This window comes from Aptenodytes patagonicus, chromosome 9 (genome assembly GCF_965638725.1).
Source record: "Aptenodytes patagonicus chromosome 9, bAptPat1.pri.cur, whole genome shotgun sequence".
Taxonomy (NCBI): Eukaryota; Metazoa; Chordata; class Aves; order Sphenisciformes; family Spheniscidae; genus Aptenodytes; species Aptenodytes patagonicus.
In genome coordinates this window covers 22605729-22623808 of record NC_134957.1, presented here as the reverse complement: position 1 = coordinate 22623808, position 18080 = coordinate 22605729, and the positions used below count along the sequence as shown (strand labels likewise).

Genomic DNA, 18080 nt, shown 5'->3' with positions numbered 1-18080 from the left:
CTTTGTCCACTTCGTGATGGATAAAATTATTGTCACCAAAGGAGGTTGACAGATGAAGGGAGACTAGAACTGGGTTTGCTGCATTGCTCTCCATGCTCCTGTTTATTCCAAAATCTTCAATAATGGGCAAAAATCTGACAGAGCAGAAAATCACCAGCTGTTCTGAGCTCATCTACCGCTTGCACAGCTGCTTAGAGAATAGAACTTGCTTGATTAAACCGAGGAGATTTCAGAGAAGAGCAGCAAAACTTTAACCTAAACAGGTTTAAGTAAGTAATGACCATGCAACTCAAATGAGCTCAACATTGTAAGCACAAAACAAGGGAAGGAAATACTGGGCTAAGCCAGTGAGAGCACTTGGGGAGAAGTGGCATGAATTCAAAGGTTTGTCTAAATACAGAGTCAAGTATGACTTCATTTAGATGTGCTTTAAAATGCTTTAGGTAAATAAGGTCAAAAGGCTAAGATGGCACTCTTCTTTTGCTATAAACCATGTTTGGAGTTAAAATATTTGGAAATAAATTTTAAACTAAAGAGCAAAAAATACATTTCTAAGCCTAAGGAAGAACAACTGCAGAAGTTTTTGCTTGCTAAATTAAACGAGCACAAAGGCATGAATGGAGAGAACAAGGAAGGGCAGAGCCAGTGAGAACAGGGGTGAAAAATTATCAAAGGAAGAGCCTTGCTTTGTCTCCAGAGGTGATAGATTGGATCGTTTTTTCTAGCACCATTGTCCCTGCTTTTGAGGTTTTTAGAGTGAAACTGGAGATCTTTTTAAACTTTTAATTGCATGGCTTTCCTGTGCTAGCCCCGAAGGAGACAGGGACAGCTTATAAGAACTCTGAAAATACATGAACAACTAAATACTAGCAAATATGTCATTACATTCTGCTGCTTCAGGGTCATGTGCTGGCTCTGCAAACATAGCTGCAGCTCTAGCAGAGTCGGTGTGATTTTGACCCAAAGTCTTCTAGCTTGCCAGTGGGCAGAGGGAAATCCAGCAGTAACAATAAGCTGCCAGCCTTCCAGTTTGCCCTGTGAAACAATTAGACAACTGTTTTCTGGTACAGACTAAGTTTCTTTCAATGTCTCAGGTTACTCTTTCCTTTTCATGTGTACACCTGACATAAATCCTGTGAGTAGCCAGGTACCCTGCATACAAATATTTCTGATGAGCTGTTCCTTGAAATCAAGATCGGAATTTTCTGTTTTGTTCCTACGTTTCAAGTATAAATATGGGATCCAAACAACTCTGAGCTTAAGGAATGCAGAATCAAGATCTGAATTAAGATGTTAAGATTTAAGCCATCCCTACTGCAAATGCGGGCAATTCCTTTATTTCTCATTGGTGATTCTCTCCTGTGGATGCTAAAGTGCATGGCAAATATGTGTCAATATCCTTCCTCTTACTTAGGGACACAGCAACTTCGATGAAGAGATCTGGCCAAGGTCATCAAGCAAGTCACAGGAAAAGTTAAAAATGGAGCCTGATTTTCCCATCTCCAAAGTCACACTGTATTTCCATGGGGAGCCACTGGAAACGTGTGAGAAATGCAACTGACATAAATACTGCAGAAAATAACCATTTACAAATATCTTCAATAACTCATAAGCCAGTCTTGGTATTACTATAATTGTGCACGGTGCCAGCATGTCAGTAATACTTTGCTCAGTCGGTTCCTAACATAGCTTGTAATTTAAATAACTTTTTCCAACTTTTAATTACATTCTTGTGTAATACAACTCACTGTGCTTTGTGCATACCTTAAGGGAGGTGGTATGGTCTGGTAGTTGTTGTAAAGAGTTGGGAATTAATTACAAAGGACACAGTTTTTGAGTTCCTCTCAAGTACTTGCTCAGCTGTGTAACCTTGGGGCAAATCACTCAACTGCTTTGTGCCCAAGTAAACCCAGCTGTAAACCATCTTGAAAACCAGATGGTGCACAAGATTTAAACTGCTCAGGAGAATAGAAGGGGGGGGGGAAGAAAAAAAAAGAGAAAAAAAAAAAAAAAGAAAAAAAAAAAAAAAGAAAAAAAAGGAGGGGGGGGAATGAATCCTACGGTTCGTTCCTGCTGGTATTGCTTCCAATGGAGTTAATCTGGACTTAACCAATATAACTGAGAAGAGAATTTGCCTTGATATAAAAAAAAAACCAACCCCCCCCCCCTCAAATCTTTTTTCCCTTTCCTCTCTTGACTTTATGTCAAGTACCTTCTCTCTAGAGGCTTAATTTTAAACCTTCAGTAGAATACATGTTTTTCCCTGGCAGCCTGAAGATTCTAATTCAGGATCAGGTTCTACATGATATTTTACATGATTATTTTTAGGCACTTAATTCTACAGTGTTCTCCCTGCTTTTCATGCTACCATTCTCCTTCCTCAGCCTTGCTTAGCTTCAGTGGTATAGTGGTGTGTTCTGGTGCTTAAGTACTGCACTGCTAATAAAAATGCTGAGCTCTATTGTCTTCTGTATATGGTATGTCCTGGCTTAAAACCAGTATCAAAGCTATTACAGGATTTGTATTGCTGGTCAATGAACAAAGGAAATACTATACTCAAATTTCTGTAGCAGAATCAATGTTTGCCACATGTTAGTATTTAGGTGAAGACTTTTAAATGTTTCAATATTTTTTGGCCTTAGCTAAAATGTAGACCTTTTTTTCTCCACCAGTGCTGCAGGAACATGGGAATACTTACTTATGTAGGAGTACAAATGTAGGAATACTTGCGTATACTTCCAAAGCAGGGTGTATTAGGTTATAAGAATGGAAAAAAATATATTTTTAGTCTAGTATAAACAAGGAACATTTAAAGACGTGAGACGTAAAGGAGCCATTTTATACGCTACTCAGGAAAGACCTTGCATGTTTTTATTAATCACTATTGAAAATAAAACATTGACAGGTTTGAAATTTGTTGAACTTTCTTCCCAAATAAGGAAGGATTAGAGCTGAAAGGGTAAGTTACAAACAAATTTAACAAGCTAGAGCACCTAATTCTCTTAGGCTCTTATGAAAACAAATGTTGTCAGCAAATTGTCTTTAGCAAATTTAGCCCTTGCTATACAGTACTGGGATGGTAAAATATTTAATTGCTATTCAAAATTGGTGATCATTTTTCCAATGTCAACAATTTTCAGTTTGTGTGTCTCTCGCAAACTGTTTGCTCTATTTCATGTTATTGAATCTTTAGATTCAATATTTGAGCTATTCTATTAGTAATTTAAAATATTGAAATTATGTGCTAATAAACGCCATACCAAAGTGCCTGCAATGGATAATGACACTGCTCAAACATCAAATTGTTAATTAACCACAAACTAAAGTAGAAATCCTCTGATATTGTTTGAGTCCCTCTTTGGATGATCTAACTTTCCTTTTCCCCTCCTACTACCACTTGAAACTAATTTTTCAAAAAGGTGCAGTTCTTTTGTGTGAATAAAAGAATTTTAAATCAATCAGAACATAAGACATTCTCAGATGACCAGCTGTGGAAAACAATAAATAAAACAGAAAGTGAGCTGTAGATAGAGCAAATCCAAGTGATAAGGAAAATCATGACTAGAGTTGTCTAATATAGGGACAAGAAGAATATAAAATACATTTTCAAGCCCTGAGCTATATAAATAGTCATCAGACTCAATTTGCATTTTTGCTGCTCATAATGAGTAAAAGGTTGATTTAGCCCAGTATTGCCAGCTGAAACTGCAGCTAGGAGTATTTTTCTGTATCCATCAAACCAGGGCTTTCCCCTCTGTGTTCCTGAGTGTAAATCATTGAGCTTTACTTCATTTCATGGTCCTGTGAATTGCTTATATGGTCTGTTTAAAGAAAAGATTGTTGCATCATGGCTTTTGCATGGTCCAACCCAGTTTCTTTCCACTCTCATTGAGAATAGAATGATGGATGCTTCACATTGTTGTTATTGCTACCATAAAACAGGCCAGCTCACAGGATACAGCTTCAAATCCCTTTGTACGTGCTGAGACACAATGCAGTGAGATGCTGCCGGTGAAATATGTATTGATAGACTGGTGATTTGGATGCATTGTGAGGTATTGAGTAAAGTCGATTCTTAAGGCAAATAACAAAATGATGAATTCCCAAAGCCAGAAATTCCAGGCATCATAAAACCTTTTCTTCTTAAAAAAAAAAGATCTAATGAATTAGATATACTTTGTGTGAAGGCCTTGTTTCTTTAAAACAGCATCTTGAACTTGAAATCTAACTAGTTTGGAAAAAAAAGTTAAATAGTTTTAGGTGACCTCCTTGCTCTTAATTAATACAGTCCATTTTTTTGCAGGTTTTAAACCACACTGCTCTATTTGTCCCTCTCTCATTGCCATGTAGGAAACCTACAGAAAAATGAGAAGTATGCCATTGAGAAACTGACTACAAAGTGCTGCTACAAGTATGTATTTTGCCCATATAATCACTTTCAGAAACAGTCAATATGCGTTTAAAGAAAAATAATCTGAAAAAATAGTCATTTTTTTAAAATCTCCCTTTAAAGAGACACTGTAAGGCTAAAGCTTGCATATGAACAAATCTCCCCCCAAGTTGCTAAGAACACTTTCTAAACTGCAATTTAAAAGCTTTCAATTACTATTTCTCGCTATTTATGCTCTTCATTTATTTTTTGCCTTTATTTTCCAGTCTTGTGACTAAGCAAATCTAGTACATTTTGCTCGCTCAGTGTAGCTCACGTCACTCTCCTCGTGTCTTGCTGTAGCTTATTGCCTATGTTTGGGAATACAACCATCCCCAAGAGAAGTCACTTGTCTTAAAAGTAGGATTTAATTATTTTTATTAATAAAATCCATATTTTAAGCCTAAACTATTTGACTGTGTCCCTTTCAAAAAGGAAATAATTTGGGACAATCTATTTTTTAAATCACAGTTTCTAAATTCTTGCCCCAAAGAGCAAATTCTGTAAGTTCTGTTGCTGAATAAGCACAGGATTTTTAAGGAAGATGTAAAGACAAAATGAAAGAGCCTCTCACACAACCTGATTGCTGAATTTCAGCAATGCCCCTTATTACCAGCTTATTTTCTTGCCTTTTTTTCAGGGCTGTGGAAAACAATTTCTGTCGGCTACATCAAAGTGTAGTGGCAGATTTCCCTTTGGAAGTCAAAGCCTGTTTCAAACGTCTCTTTAAGTCTTGCATATTTGGAGACTTGGGTCGGACAAGGTGGAGGCCTCTCCGTTTCTCTCCATTGCAGCTCCCAATCATCCTGCTGACCTCCTGGCAAAGCTGCTGGAAGGCTTCATGCACTCCCTCACAGTTCTCCCGGGCTGAGACTTCATAATAAGTACCTCCCAGTTCACTGGCCAGCTGGAGTCCTTCTTTGGAGGACACCTGCCTGGCTCGCAGGAGGTCTCCTTTGTTCGCCATCAGAAGCAGGGGAATGTTAGCATTCGGGTGAATCTTGCGGATGTGCTGGTGTAGGGGACGGATGACTCGGTAACTCTCATAGTCTGTGATGGAGTAAACAAAAACGAAGCCATCTGCCCAGTAGATTGAACGGTTTATCTGCTCTTGGCAGCATATGCTGTCAGTGTCATCCTGCCGTCAAAACCAAGAGGTGTGAGATTAGAAAACTGAGAATAGGGAGCAGACAGAGCAAACAGTCATACAGCACTGTTAGCTACTCGGAACTTTATTTTAATGTGTGGCTGTTTCTCAATGTACAGGCAGAAACCTCTCTGACTGCCGGGGAATGTACCAGGGACAGGAGAAATTTCCACTGTGTCAGTAACATATTACAGGTAAGCAGTAATGTGGAGTGGAGAGGGGTCAGAGCAAATTGGTTGAAAATAAGAGAACAGCCAAAATACCGATATTGAAAAGTTTGTTCTGTATTCTATTGTACTAAACCAGTGTGACAGAAACCCGCACTTTTATTGTGGATAAAATTGTGATGGGCACGGTAAGAGCATTATAAAATTCAGCAGGCTAGTCACACTACTGCAAGTGAACGGTTGTCCCCCAAGGTGTTTTTTTAGGGCTTTTTCCAATTCTGTATTCAATGTGTCCATGGACGGGTGTTCTCACTAACTCTGTTTGGTGAAGCCTGACAGGTTTTTCTGTCGTGTAGGTCTCCAGATAGTTAAAGGCAAAGTTACTTCGAAAAAGCAATTTGTTACAAATAACCAATTACTGGAACCGAAAATGAGGTGAAATCTCATTGCTCATTTGTAGAGCAGCAATGGGTTTATATTATTGTTTTGCTGGTCACACATTTGTTCAGTCCATCACCAGTCCTACTCAGACAGCCATAACAATCACCAGCGTTGGGAATATAAAACTGAATACAACGCTGTGGGGCTTGAAAAGAGATCAGCTCAATTTTCAAGACGAAGCTATTTTCAGCTAATCCTCTACTCTTTGTTATCCGTGCTGGCATGTAACCCAACCAGATAGGGAGATCACTGCTGCAGTTATTGCCAGTGTGCTTGGTTTGTAAGAACTGACATTCCTGTCAATATTACAGGCTTTCTGGATCTTCGTAATTTCTTTCATATCCAACAAGGCACTAAGCATATTCAGTATTCAGCTCTTGATGAAGTTGGTAGGAATTAGAGGCTTTTGTGTATTTTAGGGGGAGTTCAACATCATGAATACAGCACCCAAACTTTTATTATTATTGCTAAATTCTATTCAAGAAATCTTCATCAACTTCAGTAAGACTATTAGAACATATGTTCCATTACCTATTTATCTATAGAAAATATATCTGCCATTCACATTCATTTTAACAGAATTTGCATGTGCTCAGCAATCTCCCAAAACAGATCACTTTTATTTAGACACCTAAATATGAATTATAAAGCCTAACTTCAGGAAGCAGAGGTGGAAAAGAATGAGTAAAACTGATCAGTTCTTTTATGGTAGATCAGACAGTAAAAAAAGGACTACCGACAAGGCTCTTCTGTGAGAAGAAGGAAGCAGAATTTTTGAAGACTCAGAGTACAAATTAGGCTTACAACTTTCAACAGGAGTTCTGCTAACTAACTGCCTTTTGTAAATATTTCAATATTGCCCATAGAGATACCGGCTCACGTTACCTAGTAGTTCTTTGCCCTTGCCAGCTCACAGTAATGCTAAATCCTATTAGCAGTGAAATTGCTTAACAGATGCTCTTATCACCCCTTTCCCTGCCCAAAACCCTCAAACCCAAAAACCCAACAGAGTTGCACATGGAATGAAGAGGGATCCTCACTAGCAGCCTTGTTTAAAAGGTTAACGAGAGTGAACTCAAGCCAGGACAGGGCAGACTGTGGGAAGAAGGGCAATTTGCACTCTTGGTGTCTGGGTTATATCCAATCTGTAGATAATTAGCCACCCTTCATGTCCTGCTAGCCTCTTTTCACCAGCAAGCTCCTTTCATGGGAAAAAAAGAACTAATTGCTCTGGCAAGCATTCGAAAATGTTTTTGGAGAAGGTGTACATTCAGAGAGCCCTAATGAACAGAAATTCTCAGTTACTCCAGCTAGGCCCACCCAGTAGCGAGATGGATGGATAATCCCCAACGGAATGCTTTATTCAGGAAAATAAAAGGCTAATGGGCTACTTTTTAAATGGAAATCTCTGCTCCAGAATGAATTTTGAAACACACAGTCATTTGCCATGTATAGACCAAGCAGCAATGAATCACCTAACAAAACCAGTTATCTGTTTGCTTCTGTTTCTCTCTTAAACATTAACATTTCCGGTGTGGCTAGAATCCGCAGTGATTCCACATGACTTCCTCCTGAAACACTGTACTCAGCCTGCAGAGTGCAAGAAACTCTCTTCCTCAAGGATTTTAACAGAAAATCCAACCTATTCTCAGTTTTAACAAGTTCTGTTCCGGAACAGTCCCTTCAAATGATTTCAGATACATCATTTGATGCAAACAGAGACACAGGCTAAGATAAGCATGTCTGTGGGAACTGTTGAAACAGTGCAGACCTTTGACTGGGACAAAGAAAATGAAACTCTTTCCTAACCAAATTAAAATCGTTCCTGACTAAGAAACCTCAGCTGTTGGCATTACTAAATTTTGTGGAGCTCTGGCTACAGTCACAGAACTTTAGGGCACAGTCTTAATTATAACAGGGAAACCGGACAATAAACATATATCTGGTGTGAAAGAGGGAATTAAATTCTTTCACTCCCTCCTTTCTCCATCGGATAGGACAGAGAGGGGATTCCCTTTGATAAGTGTTTATCAGGCAGTCCCAATTGTGCCTAATCACCACCAACAGCTTCTCTTTGCAGGTCCTCTCTAAGCAAGCTGGCATAGGGCCTTTGTACTATTGAGTCCCACTTGAATATTTGGAGGACTTCCATAGCAGCTTTTGTTTGCTTTTTAGTGTCCAGAGTAAATGAGGGGTCCTCTCCACTGCTCTGCGCACCCCCAGCAGCAGCAGAGAGCGTGGAACTTTGACAAAGATTTCTGCTTAAATCCACTTCCAGTCATCACAGAAAATGGAAATGGAAACTGAGGCTGTGAGAGCTTTGCTTATCCTGTTCTGTAAGCTCAGGATGGAACAGTTCTACAGCACAGAAATGAACCCATGCACACGTGGGTCCTGGCAGACAAAACAAGGTATATAAAGCTGTCCAGGGCTAGCCTGAAAGAGGATGAGAGAAGGTGGTGTTCCCATCCAGACGTATATTTGGCCAAGTCAGAGCTTAGACTGAGGTTAAGGCCAAACCTAGAAGTTTAGGTTTGATGGTGACAAGAGGATACCTCATTTTATCATGAAATCTCAGCTATTCTATAGGAATTACTACGCTCATGAGATTTCCACCATTCATGTAAAAACAAATTTCATTACATTTCCTGCTGCTTTGACACTATTTTCATCCTCTTGTTCTGCATGTGAAGTAGATCTTCAAAAAAAGACATCTTAATCTTAGATCCTGCTTGGAAAAATATTTCTAGAAACAGGTTCCTAGTCAAATATTAAATCTAGAATATCTAAAATACTGATAGAAAGAGGGGTGTAGATAAATGCTAACACTTTAAAAATAACAAATAAATAAAATAAAATAAAAAAATAAGGAAAGCCCTGAAAGGCACCCTAGTTGGAAATGACAACTGCTGTGAGGCCTGTCCCCTTGGAAAGAAACACCTTTCTAGAGAAGAGAGATTCTGGGTGTGTGGAAAGGTCTAAGCTGAGCCAGCTGGGCCTCTAGGCAGGTGAGTTTTCTGCCATGCAGGGTCAGAAACCATTTGACAGGAAATAAAACAAGGAGCTGGCAGGAGCGAGCCAGACTATGATTTTACTGCTATTTAGGCTTGGGATGCAGTAATGTGTTTGAAATAGATTTGTTTTAATTCTGACTTACTCTTAAAGGAGCCTGATTTAACATCTTCAAGGGCTCGTTTTGGCGGGGCTTAAGGTACCCCCGTTAGCCTTCATTTGGGTTTGAGCCCAGGTATATTTCTGCTGAGTGGAGTTACTTACAGGTGGAAGTGCTGGCAACAAAGAAGAGACAGTAACTGTGCTGTAAAGTACCAATGCACCGAGCAGATGTTTTACCTCCAATGAAACAAAGGGAGTATCCTGCACCTGTAGAGAGATCTGTTCCCCATCTATGGTGAACTTTCTTGAATACAAAGCACCTGGTGGAAAAGCAAGATCATTAGAGTCAGTGACTGTGACAAAAAATAAAAGAGTACACAAAGGCAAAATGGAACTGTTGAAATCCAGATTTTTGAGGCTTATGATATGTAGCTGCTTATAGAACAGTGAGTAGCACCAGAGTGGCTGTGTGGCTGTTTACTTAAGTAAAGTGGTTTTGTATTTGCTATGTGGTCGGCTGTTCTGAATGTATACCGAGGATGGTATCTGGGAAAGGTGGCACTTTGTATTGAATCAAATAGTCAAAGTGGGCACATAAATCCCATTCAGGTTTTCAATCCATATTGTTAACTTTTTAAAATGTGGACTGCATATATTTTTAATCTCAAACCAAGATATCCAGGTGTTGTCTGTAAAAGGAGTGAGCTGTTTTCTATTGCATTTTTCTGAAAGTTTTTAAAAAAGGAAAGTATTCTCGTTTTGGACGCAGAGTAAGTGACTGTATACAAAACACCTAGATGCTCTTCGGGGTTTGTGTGACCTTAGCAGTCAGAGTTTGGTTGGAATCCCCAAAGACTGGACACTTTGAATCTGACTTCTGGTTAATCTGAATGACACGTTCAGGGCCAAGTGCTAGTTCAAAACATCTAGGACTGATGCAGCTCTAATAAGACCATCACTATTCTGGACTTGAACTTTATTTTGTTACTGGAGCGGGGGTTAAGTGACAATGAAAACTTAAGTTTTGATCTTATGAACTACCTGTGGTTGTGATAAGGACAGCTTCAGAGATTGATGTCATCATCATTTTACCTTAGAACTTAATACAAGTCACATGGATATGTGAAGAAATGCTATATCCACAGCTGTTGTATACAGCCTTTCAGTCTTGTCCAAATACAATTGTCACTGCTGCATCTAAAACATGTACTTCATCTCAAACGTAGAGAAATCCCATCTATTGGAGAGTAAGGAATTCAGATTAACAGGGAGGTCAGTTAGTGACAATAATGCCATCACTTCTGAAAATCATCTTTGGTTCAAGGAAACAGGTGTTTTTATTCCAGTGGAAAAGCAGCTGAGCTCACAGAAACATTTACAATATAAGGAAATTTCGTATGGCAAAGTTTGCTGCATCTGAACCCAACATTATCTTATTATGTTTTAATACTGACTCTGTGAGGTAATATAGCCCTTCTGGGATATTTTTGTTTTTCAAAAACACATCAGATTTTAAGCTGAAAAGATGTTACTGTTTTATGGGAAGATACTGCACCCCTGAACAAAGACCAGACAACATATTATTCCTACTCTGTAATGCATTGCAGAAAAAAGAGCAGGTACTTCCAGACACTGACTGTGCTCTGCCTTATACCCAATTGAAGGAGAAGCATGGTTGAATGATCACAAATACACTGCCACCTGTTTCTTATTTCTGGCATATTTGTTTCTTCTACAGCATGGCTGTTGGGCTGGTAGCTTAATGAGAAAAGCATGTGGTTCTCAGCAATGTCTCTGGCAGCAATCCATTGCAAAGCTCAGAAGTCTAACTTGATGTACAGTCTCCCGTAGAAGAGATGAAGGAAAAGAAAGAGAAATAGTGCAGCCAACCATCAAGGTTACTTAGGGTCAATGAGAGGGAGCTGTAAGGAGGAGCTTTCCGATTGTATTTTATCAGACAGGCAGAGATCAAAGGTGTCTTGTACTGCCATCTCCTTTCCTAACTCATCATTCTAAATGCAGCCTGCATCTCCAAAGTGAAGCAATCGCTGCTGTGAATCCTGTCCTACTTCACCCAAAAACTGTGAGGTGGCCTATGTGTGGGATGTGCTAGTAGGTATGAGCACGGTGTACGTAGATCCTTTCTACAACACTGGCCGATACAGCTGGCACTTTCTTGAAACAGAGGCTGTGAATTAAACAGCTCACATGGACACATCCTCTGAGGTGTCAGCATTAAACAAGAAATGCAGTAGAAGCAGTTTGCATGGTCACGTTGCTTATCTTATGGAAAGAAGACTTCAATTTGGAAGTCTCCCTTGTCATAAAAGCCACTGAAAAAAGGGAGTACACAGGAAAAGTTCTGAACTGACTTTTACGCACTTAGGAATTCCTCTGGCTTCCCTGGGGTTGCAGAGAGAGCAGCGTTGGGTTTCCGCGGTTTAGTCGATATGCAAGTTGTTCCTTGAGTCTGCATTTTAGTATAGGTATGTCCCCAAGCAAACCTTTTACTCTGATCCTTTTCCATCAAGTTGGAAAAAAAATAGCTAAAAGGATCATAAATAATGAGCCTTTGATTTATTGCTTTCATAGCTTGAGGCTATTAACTGAAAATATGCACCTTATGGACATCTAACACTGCTTGGCTTTCCTGTAATATGCACCAGTCACAAAATAGAGTAGATTTCTTTTCAAGCTATCTGCAGTACTGCAGTAGAAAGCAGACTCACCAGTATTGGCTTCATAGTCTCCAATAAATCTCTTCGTGAGAAAGCGCACAACCAGGGCTGTAAAACAATGAAAAAAATATGGGTCTTTAATGTTAACCAAAATCAATCTTTGCAGAACACATGTAATATCTTACTGGAAGAGTTAGTATAATATGAAACCAAGTTAATCTTTGAATTGCTCACATATTAGTCTGCAAGTGCCTCTCTCAACACTCAAAGAAAAAGATCGGGGCCAGGCTATGATACCTAATGCAGTTTTTTGCAACTTGTACTGGAAATTACCCCTCAGATTCAGTGTGGCTATTCAGTGTAGGATACGGAGGTTGGTTTGTTGTGATTGCAGGTATAACAAATCTGACCTTTGGTTTGAAATAATTTAGAAAAAGATTAACAAGCCAATAAACTGAAACTAATCCCAATACCACATTTAAGACCTCTGTGTCGTAGAAGTGAGGCTGATGGATGTAATGGTTCTTCCCAGCCTTAAAAATCCTCAGTCCTCCTCGTGAAACCCATTAGTGATATCTAACCGCATCCAGCAAACTGACTGCATGTGCTCTGCACACATGGGTCATGCTGCAGCGCCCTGGGCCTTCTTATTCACCTTAACCTGCGGTGCTTTCTTACGCTGTTGGATTAGAACATTTCCCTTTTTCCTGATCACTTTATAACACTTGAAATCCTGTCATGGCAACAGTAACTTATCTTCCTGTAGTGCTTTCATCTCAGCTGATTCCTAATCATTTGCAAAACCGCTTAGTTAATAGCTAAATAAAAGGGTTTTTCCTGCAAACATCTGTATCATAGATTTCATTTAAAATAATCATTTTTCTCACAGTGGATACTGGGTCACCTCTTTAGTACCCTTAAATGAAATTGACTGTGCAGCGATCTTCAACAAATTATTTAAAAATAATATGAAAATATGTCTGCTTCAAATCCAAAACAATCAAACATTTTACTGAGTGCTGTGGAACCTCAGATGTAGTAAAACAGATCTGGCCTTAATAATTTCTGAAGTCAGGAACCATATATTCAAAAGCAATAATGCTCGCTTTACCCGCTTTTCTTTTCCTCTCTGGAGAATAATACAGGAAGACACATCTTGTACGCTGTTATTTGTCTGCTGAGCATAAAACATTTACAACAGGAGAATAAAAACCACTAGTCCCATTTCTGGGGTGTAGAAATTTAGACACGGTTAAATAATTTGCACAAGACTAGGTAGAATCATTTGTGAGTACGGAGCTCCCAACACAGTGCCCTCTCCTCTTAACTGCCACCTCACGTTGGCTGCTCACGTAGACCTACAGCAAATCTGCCTCACAAATTATTCAGTGCGTTTTCAAAAAGAAAAAAAAAAGTAACTTAAAATGTTCAAGCTGCAACAGTTAGGAGTTTTCACAGCCTTGGGTCTAACTGAGCTGCAAATTAGCTGGTAAGTGCAGCAGCAAGAAAAAGCATGGAACTACACCTGTGGACTTACCTGTCTTGCCAACGCTACTGCCACCCAGTACCACGAGCTTGATGATTTTGTTGGGCACGCAGTCTAATACAGGATACTCTGGTATGGGGAGCAAGAGAAAGTTAGTAGAATACTGTGACATAGTATCCTGAGAGATGAGACGCATGCCAGAAATGAGAGCTGTTCAACTCCAGTAGGAGTTGGGGGAGAAAAGAAGGAAAACAGCTTCTCGGCGTCTGTTCTTGGCTGTATATCCTTGGATAGAGAAGCCTTCTCATTTCATTTAAGTAGCTTTCCTGAGGAATGTTAGAGCGACTGGCCTCCTCTTCCCGAAGCCTCTGCTCAGACAGCAACTTTGGAAAGCAAAAGGGAACTTTTTGATCAGCCCCCGTGAAAACTGACTCCTCCATTCCCCAGCCAATCACAAGTGAAACCATGACATTCCTCCAGCCGGGCACCGAGCGTGTGCCTCCATCAACCACGCTCCCTCGCTCGCTCGCCGCTTTATCTCCCCGCTGCCTGTTTTATGTGCTGTCCCTTGGCTCTTTGCTAAAACGAGATTCTTCTGTTTTACAGTCAGTGCGGTAGCGTTTTCAGCGAGGTACAGTCACCCCCATGCTCTGCTCTAATTCCACTTTGAATAATCCCGTTCTACCTGTCTAGTTTCTTTGTATTTTCACTTGGCTCCAACTCCATGCTTTGTTGTTCTCCCCGTCCTATTGTGTCCTGCAGTTGGGCCCCTTCAGAGTGCTGAAGCTGATGGGACACTCCTCTTCAGGAAAACAAACACATTTTCCCCCCCGCCCAGTTTTCAGGCAGCTGTGGGTTATTCCAAAATACTAGCTCATGTACGTATCCTCCGGGATACATTTGATCTGCTGGTTTATACATGTTTTTAGTCTTAATGGCCCACTGGAATGTGGATTAGCATTGGGTTTTCTCCAAACATGGAAAAGTGAATTTAGGGCTGGCGACAAGACTTGGGAAGGCTGAGGAAGGACTCGGTATCCTTCAGTGGGGCGAGCCAGACAGAGGGAATGAAGAGAGAATGACTTCTATAGGAAAACCCAGCGTAGTTTTAAGACAGCTGGCGGCTGCAAGGTCTGTAGGGATGACTGCATGTAACCGTACACTAGCTGCAATCAGCTCTCAGTTATCAAGGATAATGGGGAGGGAAGAAAAAGGGAAGAGCAGTGGAGAGGGAATGACCCAGATAAAGCAAAACTGCAAATAATATAAAACAGATGTAAATTAAACTACAGAAAATATAGTTAGAGCATTCATCTTTGAAAAACTTCTCAAAAGAGGTCTGCAACGGGCAGGAGCAGCTTAAGGCAGCAGTGGGAAGAGGCGAGCCTGGCGCAGGCAGCATACGTCTGAGACGTGTACTCTGTCACGCTGTGTGGGAGACATGGATATTAACGGAAAGTGGCACCGCAGCTAATCCACCCACAGATCATGGAGACCTGAGGATGCAGATCTTTCCTGTCTTCTGTACGCTCCTAGCAGGCAGAAGGAAGGCACGGTTCATTACATAGAGGCTGCAGCCACCAAAAAGACTTTTTTCTGCCCAGCTGCTTTCACGCCACTGCTTTCAATCACAGCATACACACGAGTTCTCCCCAGCAGGTTTTAGAGGCCAGGGGTACGGTTGCGAGCTAGCAGAAGAGGATGTGAAATCAGTCCAGGTCTCTAGATTACTACCCCTTCCCAAAGCACTGGGGGCCAGGTTGTCAAATGATCTCAATTTCCACGGCAGCATCACAGAGGGCGTGCCGAGTGTGAACTGGCTTTAGAAAAACCCAGCTTTGGTGCACAGCAGTCCAGTGAAATAAGCACAAGATTGGGAAGATTTATGGATGTGTCACTTTTCTAAGGCTCTGTTTCCCCTCTAAAAACTACTTCTGAAGCAGTATTTGTGCAGAGTTGCTGTGTAAGCACCAAGTATTATTACTTTGACCATCATGACAGTCAGCTGATGAAGAGGTGGAACAAAATGTCTGGAGGGCTACCCAGCTCATGGTACCGGGAGGGAGCCGCCAGATCATGTGTCTTTTGGGACGTGGCTCCTATGTGAATGGTTTTCAAATCTTCCAGTGTAAATTTGCTTCCAGATTTTTGCAAACACCCAAACACTGAAAAATCTTTTTCAGGAAATTTCATTACCAGAGTGCTTTAATCTCACACAAGTTTTGTAAGAAGAGGCAAAATGAGAGGAGGAATAGGAAAACGCTCAAAATCTTGTGGTCAGTTAACAGGGCACTTCGAAATGTGTTACTGAGCTGGACACATTATAAATTTTGGGATTAGCTAGCAGCAGTATGTAACTGTCCACCTCTCTAAGTGTAGGATGTTGGAACCTTTGTTACTGTTTGCTATTAAAAGCATATGTCAGTGAGTAATGTAAAAGTATTTATCACAACAGTCCTCCTATAAAAACAAACAGTAATACATCCATCAGCTTCTAGGTGGCCAGAAGAGTTTCAGCCCAGGAAAAAAAGCCAGGTAAGTTAAGCAAGTTCACGGAGAATATTCTATATGAGCAAAGACATTCCTAGAAGAATACAGATCTGCTGGCTTGCTCCAAAAGAGAGGCAACACAATCAACAGAAACAAAAGTTAAAGTCCTTTTGGGTAACCAAATGTTGTGCCAGTGCTGAGGAACTCCAGAAGGATCTCACAAAAGCAAGTGAGTGCACATAAAGTCGGCGGGTGAGCTTTCGTCTAGATAAACGTAAGGTAATGCATCTGGAGAAAAAGAATATAAACTACGCTTAAATGATGCTCAGCTAGAACGTGGCACTCATAAATTAGGAAAGAGGCCTTGGAGTCATCGCTGGCAGTTCACACTCATCAGCTCAGTGTGCAACAGCAGCAAAAAAAGCCAACAAAACGTTGGGTGTCCTCGGGAGGGGAACGGAGAAGGAGACGTAGGGTAGCATTTTGCTGCTTACATAAACCCTCGGAGCATCCCCATCGCCGGTGCGGCGTGCAGTTCGCTGCATCTCAAAAACATAGCGGGGTCTGCGAAGGCACAGAGCAGGGCACCAAAAACGATCACAGGCACGGAGCAGCTGCTGTACGAGGAGAGGCTGGAAAAGCTGTTTACCATGTGCTTGTACGGATGCCGGTGCTGACACAAGAGAGGAGATGCGTGGGGGCAGGAATGAAAGACCAGTGGTGGAGGAAATGTTGAACTGCTTCTTTTGGCAGCTGTGATGGCTTCTGGTTGCTTAAAACAAATGTGAAAGCAGTTTTAGACTGCATCTTGGAAGCAGACCAATTGATTTCTAGTTCCTTTGCTAATGTGGTTCAATCTAAATTTCTTACGCACTAGCCCAGGCTTCTTGTGCTTCTAACCAAAGCTTGCTTCCACTGTGTGCAGAAATCTCTGTCCAGAGAGAATGGGCTTTAGTAATAATAAAAAAAGCAGCATATTCTCCAAAAGTTTTAAGTCTGTTCTCAAGTTCCTTCCGCCCCGTCCCCCCAGTCATAACTTTTAGGCTCCAATTCTGAAAGAATTCGAGTAAGATACAGAATCAAAGCCGGAGGTTTTCAAATCTGATCCTTATCTGATTTTCTAGATCATCAGAATAGTCTTTTCACTGAGTGAAACCATGCAGAAGGAGTCGCGCTATTTGAGATTGTATAACCCCTGGCATGTAGAATAAGAATTGTTTTTAAAAGAGATTTTCATTGTTTGTGCACAATGGTCTTATATTTAGCTAAGAAAACCATGTTTTAAATTCAAATTCTGTTGGAAAAACAACAGCTTAAATTAGAGGGAGAATGGTTGCAGTACTCAGAGCAACTTTGAAAACAGTTGGATGGTTCTGGAGATTTTGCTAACCACTCCTTGGATTGCTCCATGCAAAGATATGTGCCTTTGCACGCTGCACAGAGATTACGTTATTTCCACACCAGATTTTTTACAGATTTATTTATCGGTCTGTGTTGCTTTTGGCTATGGTTTTTACAAGATTTTCTGTTTTTATTGTTGTTGCCACTCCTACACGTCTTCAGACATGAAGCATTCTAAAAATAAAAATATTTGCCATTACCATAGCGCTTTTCATATGAGGATGTCAAATTGGTTTTAAAACTGGAAATAATTATCCCTCATACATTTTACAGAAGGAGTAACAGATGAGCAGAGCCGGAGCGATCTTGCTAAGGTCCCAGCACGTTGGGGAAATGGCGATTGTTGTCACTCTTTCCCCTTCCGCCTAGCACTGGCAAAAACGATCTTTCTTCTGGAAGTCTATTTGTAACGGTTACATTTGCCTCCAGTATCTCTCAGATGTTTCTGTACAGTATATTGACGTTACGGCGACATGGCTGGAGAAGCGCGGCTCATTTCTGAGCAGAAATGCTAAATTTCTGGGGAAGTGCTGGTTGCTTTGGCGGATGCTGTGATAAAACCCGTAGCTGGCGGCTCGTGTACGCGTCCCCCGCTCCTGAATGTATTCCAAACAACAACAGACTGATCTTTGCAGCTTTGTTTGACCGTCTTTGTTCTTTGTTGCAAACTTGGGGCCCAAAGACCAGTTCTCACGCTGCACTAAACAAAAGTAGTGTTTCACCCACC

General features: G+C 40.7%; 1 protein-coding gene across 1 annotated transcript; it reads right to left on the bottom strand.

Moving 5' to 3' along the window:
- Positions 1-2856: 2856 nt before the first annotated feature.
- On the bottom strand, positions 2857-13811 carry LOC143164622 (ras-like protein family member 11A-like). The gene is made up of 4 exons (XM_076347449.1): positions 13514-13811; positions 12028-12084; positions 9536-9618; positions 2857-5567 (listed from the first exon to the last, which is right to left on the bottom strand). The coding sequence occupies exons 1-4, from the start codon at positions 13656-13658 to the stop codon at positions 5100-5102; spliced, it is 753 nt and encodes a 250-aa protein (XP_076203564.1). The 5' UTR covers positions 13659-13811; the 3' UTR covers positions 2857-5099.
- Between the last annotated feature and the right edge of the window lie 4269 nt (positions 13812-18080).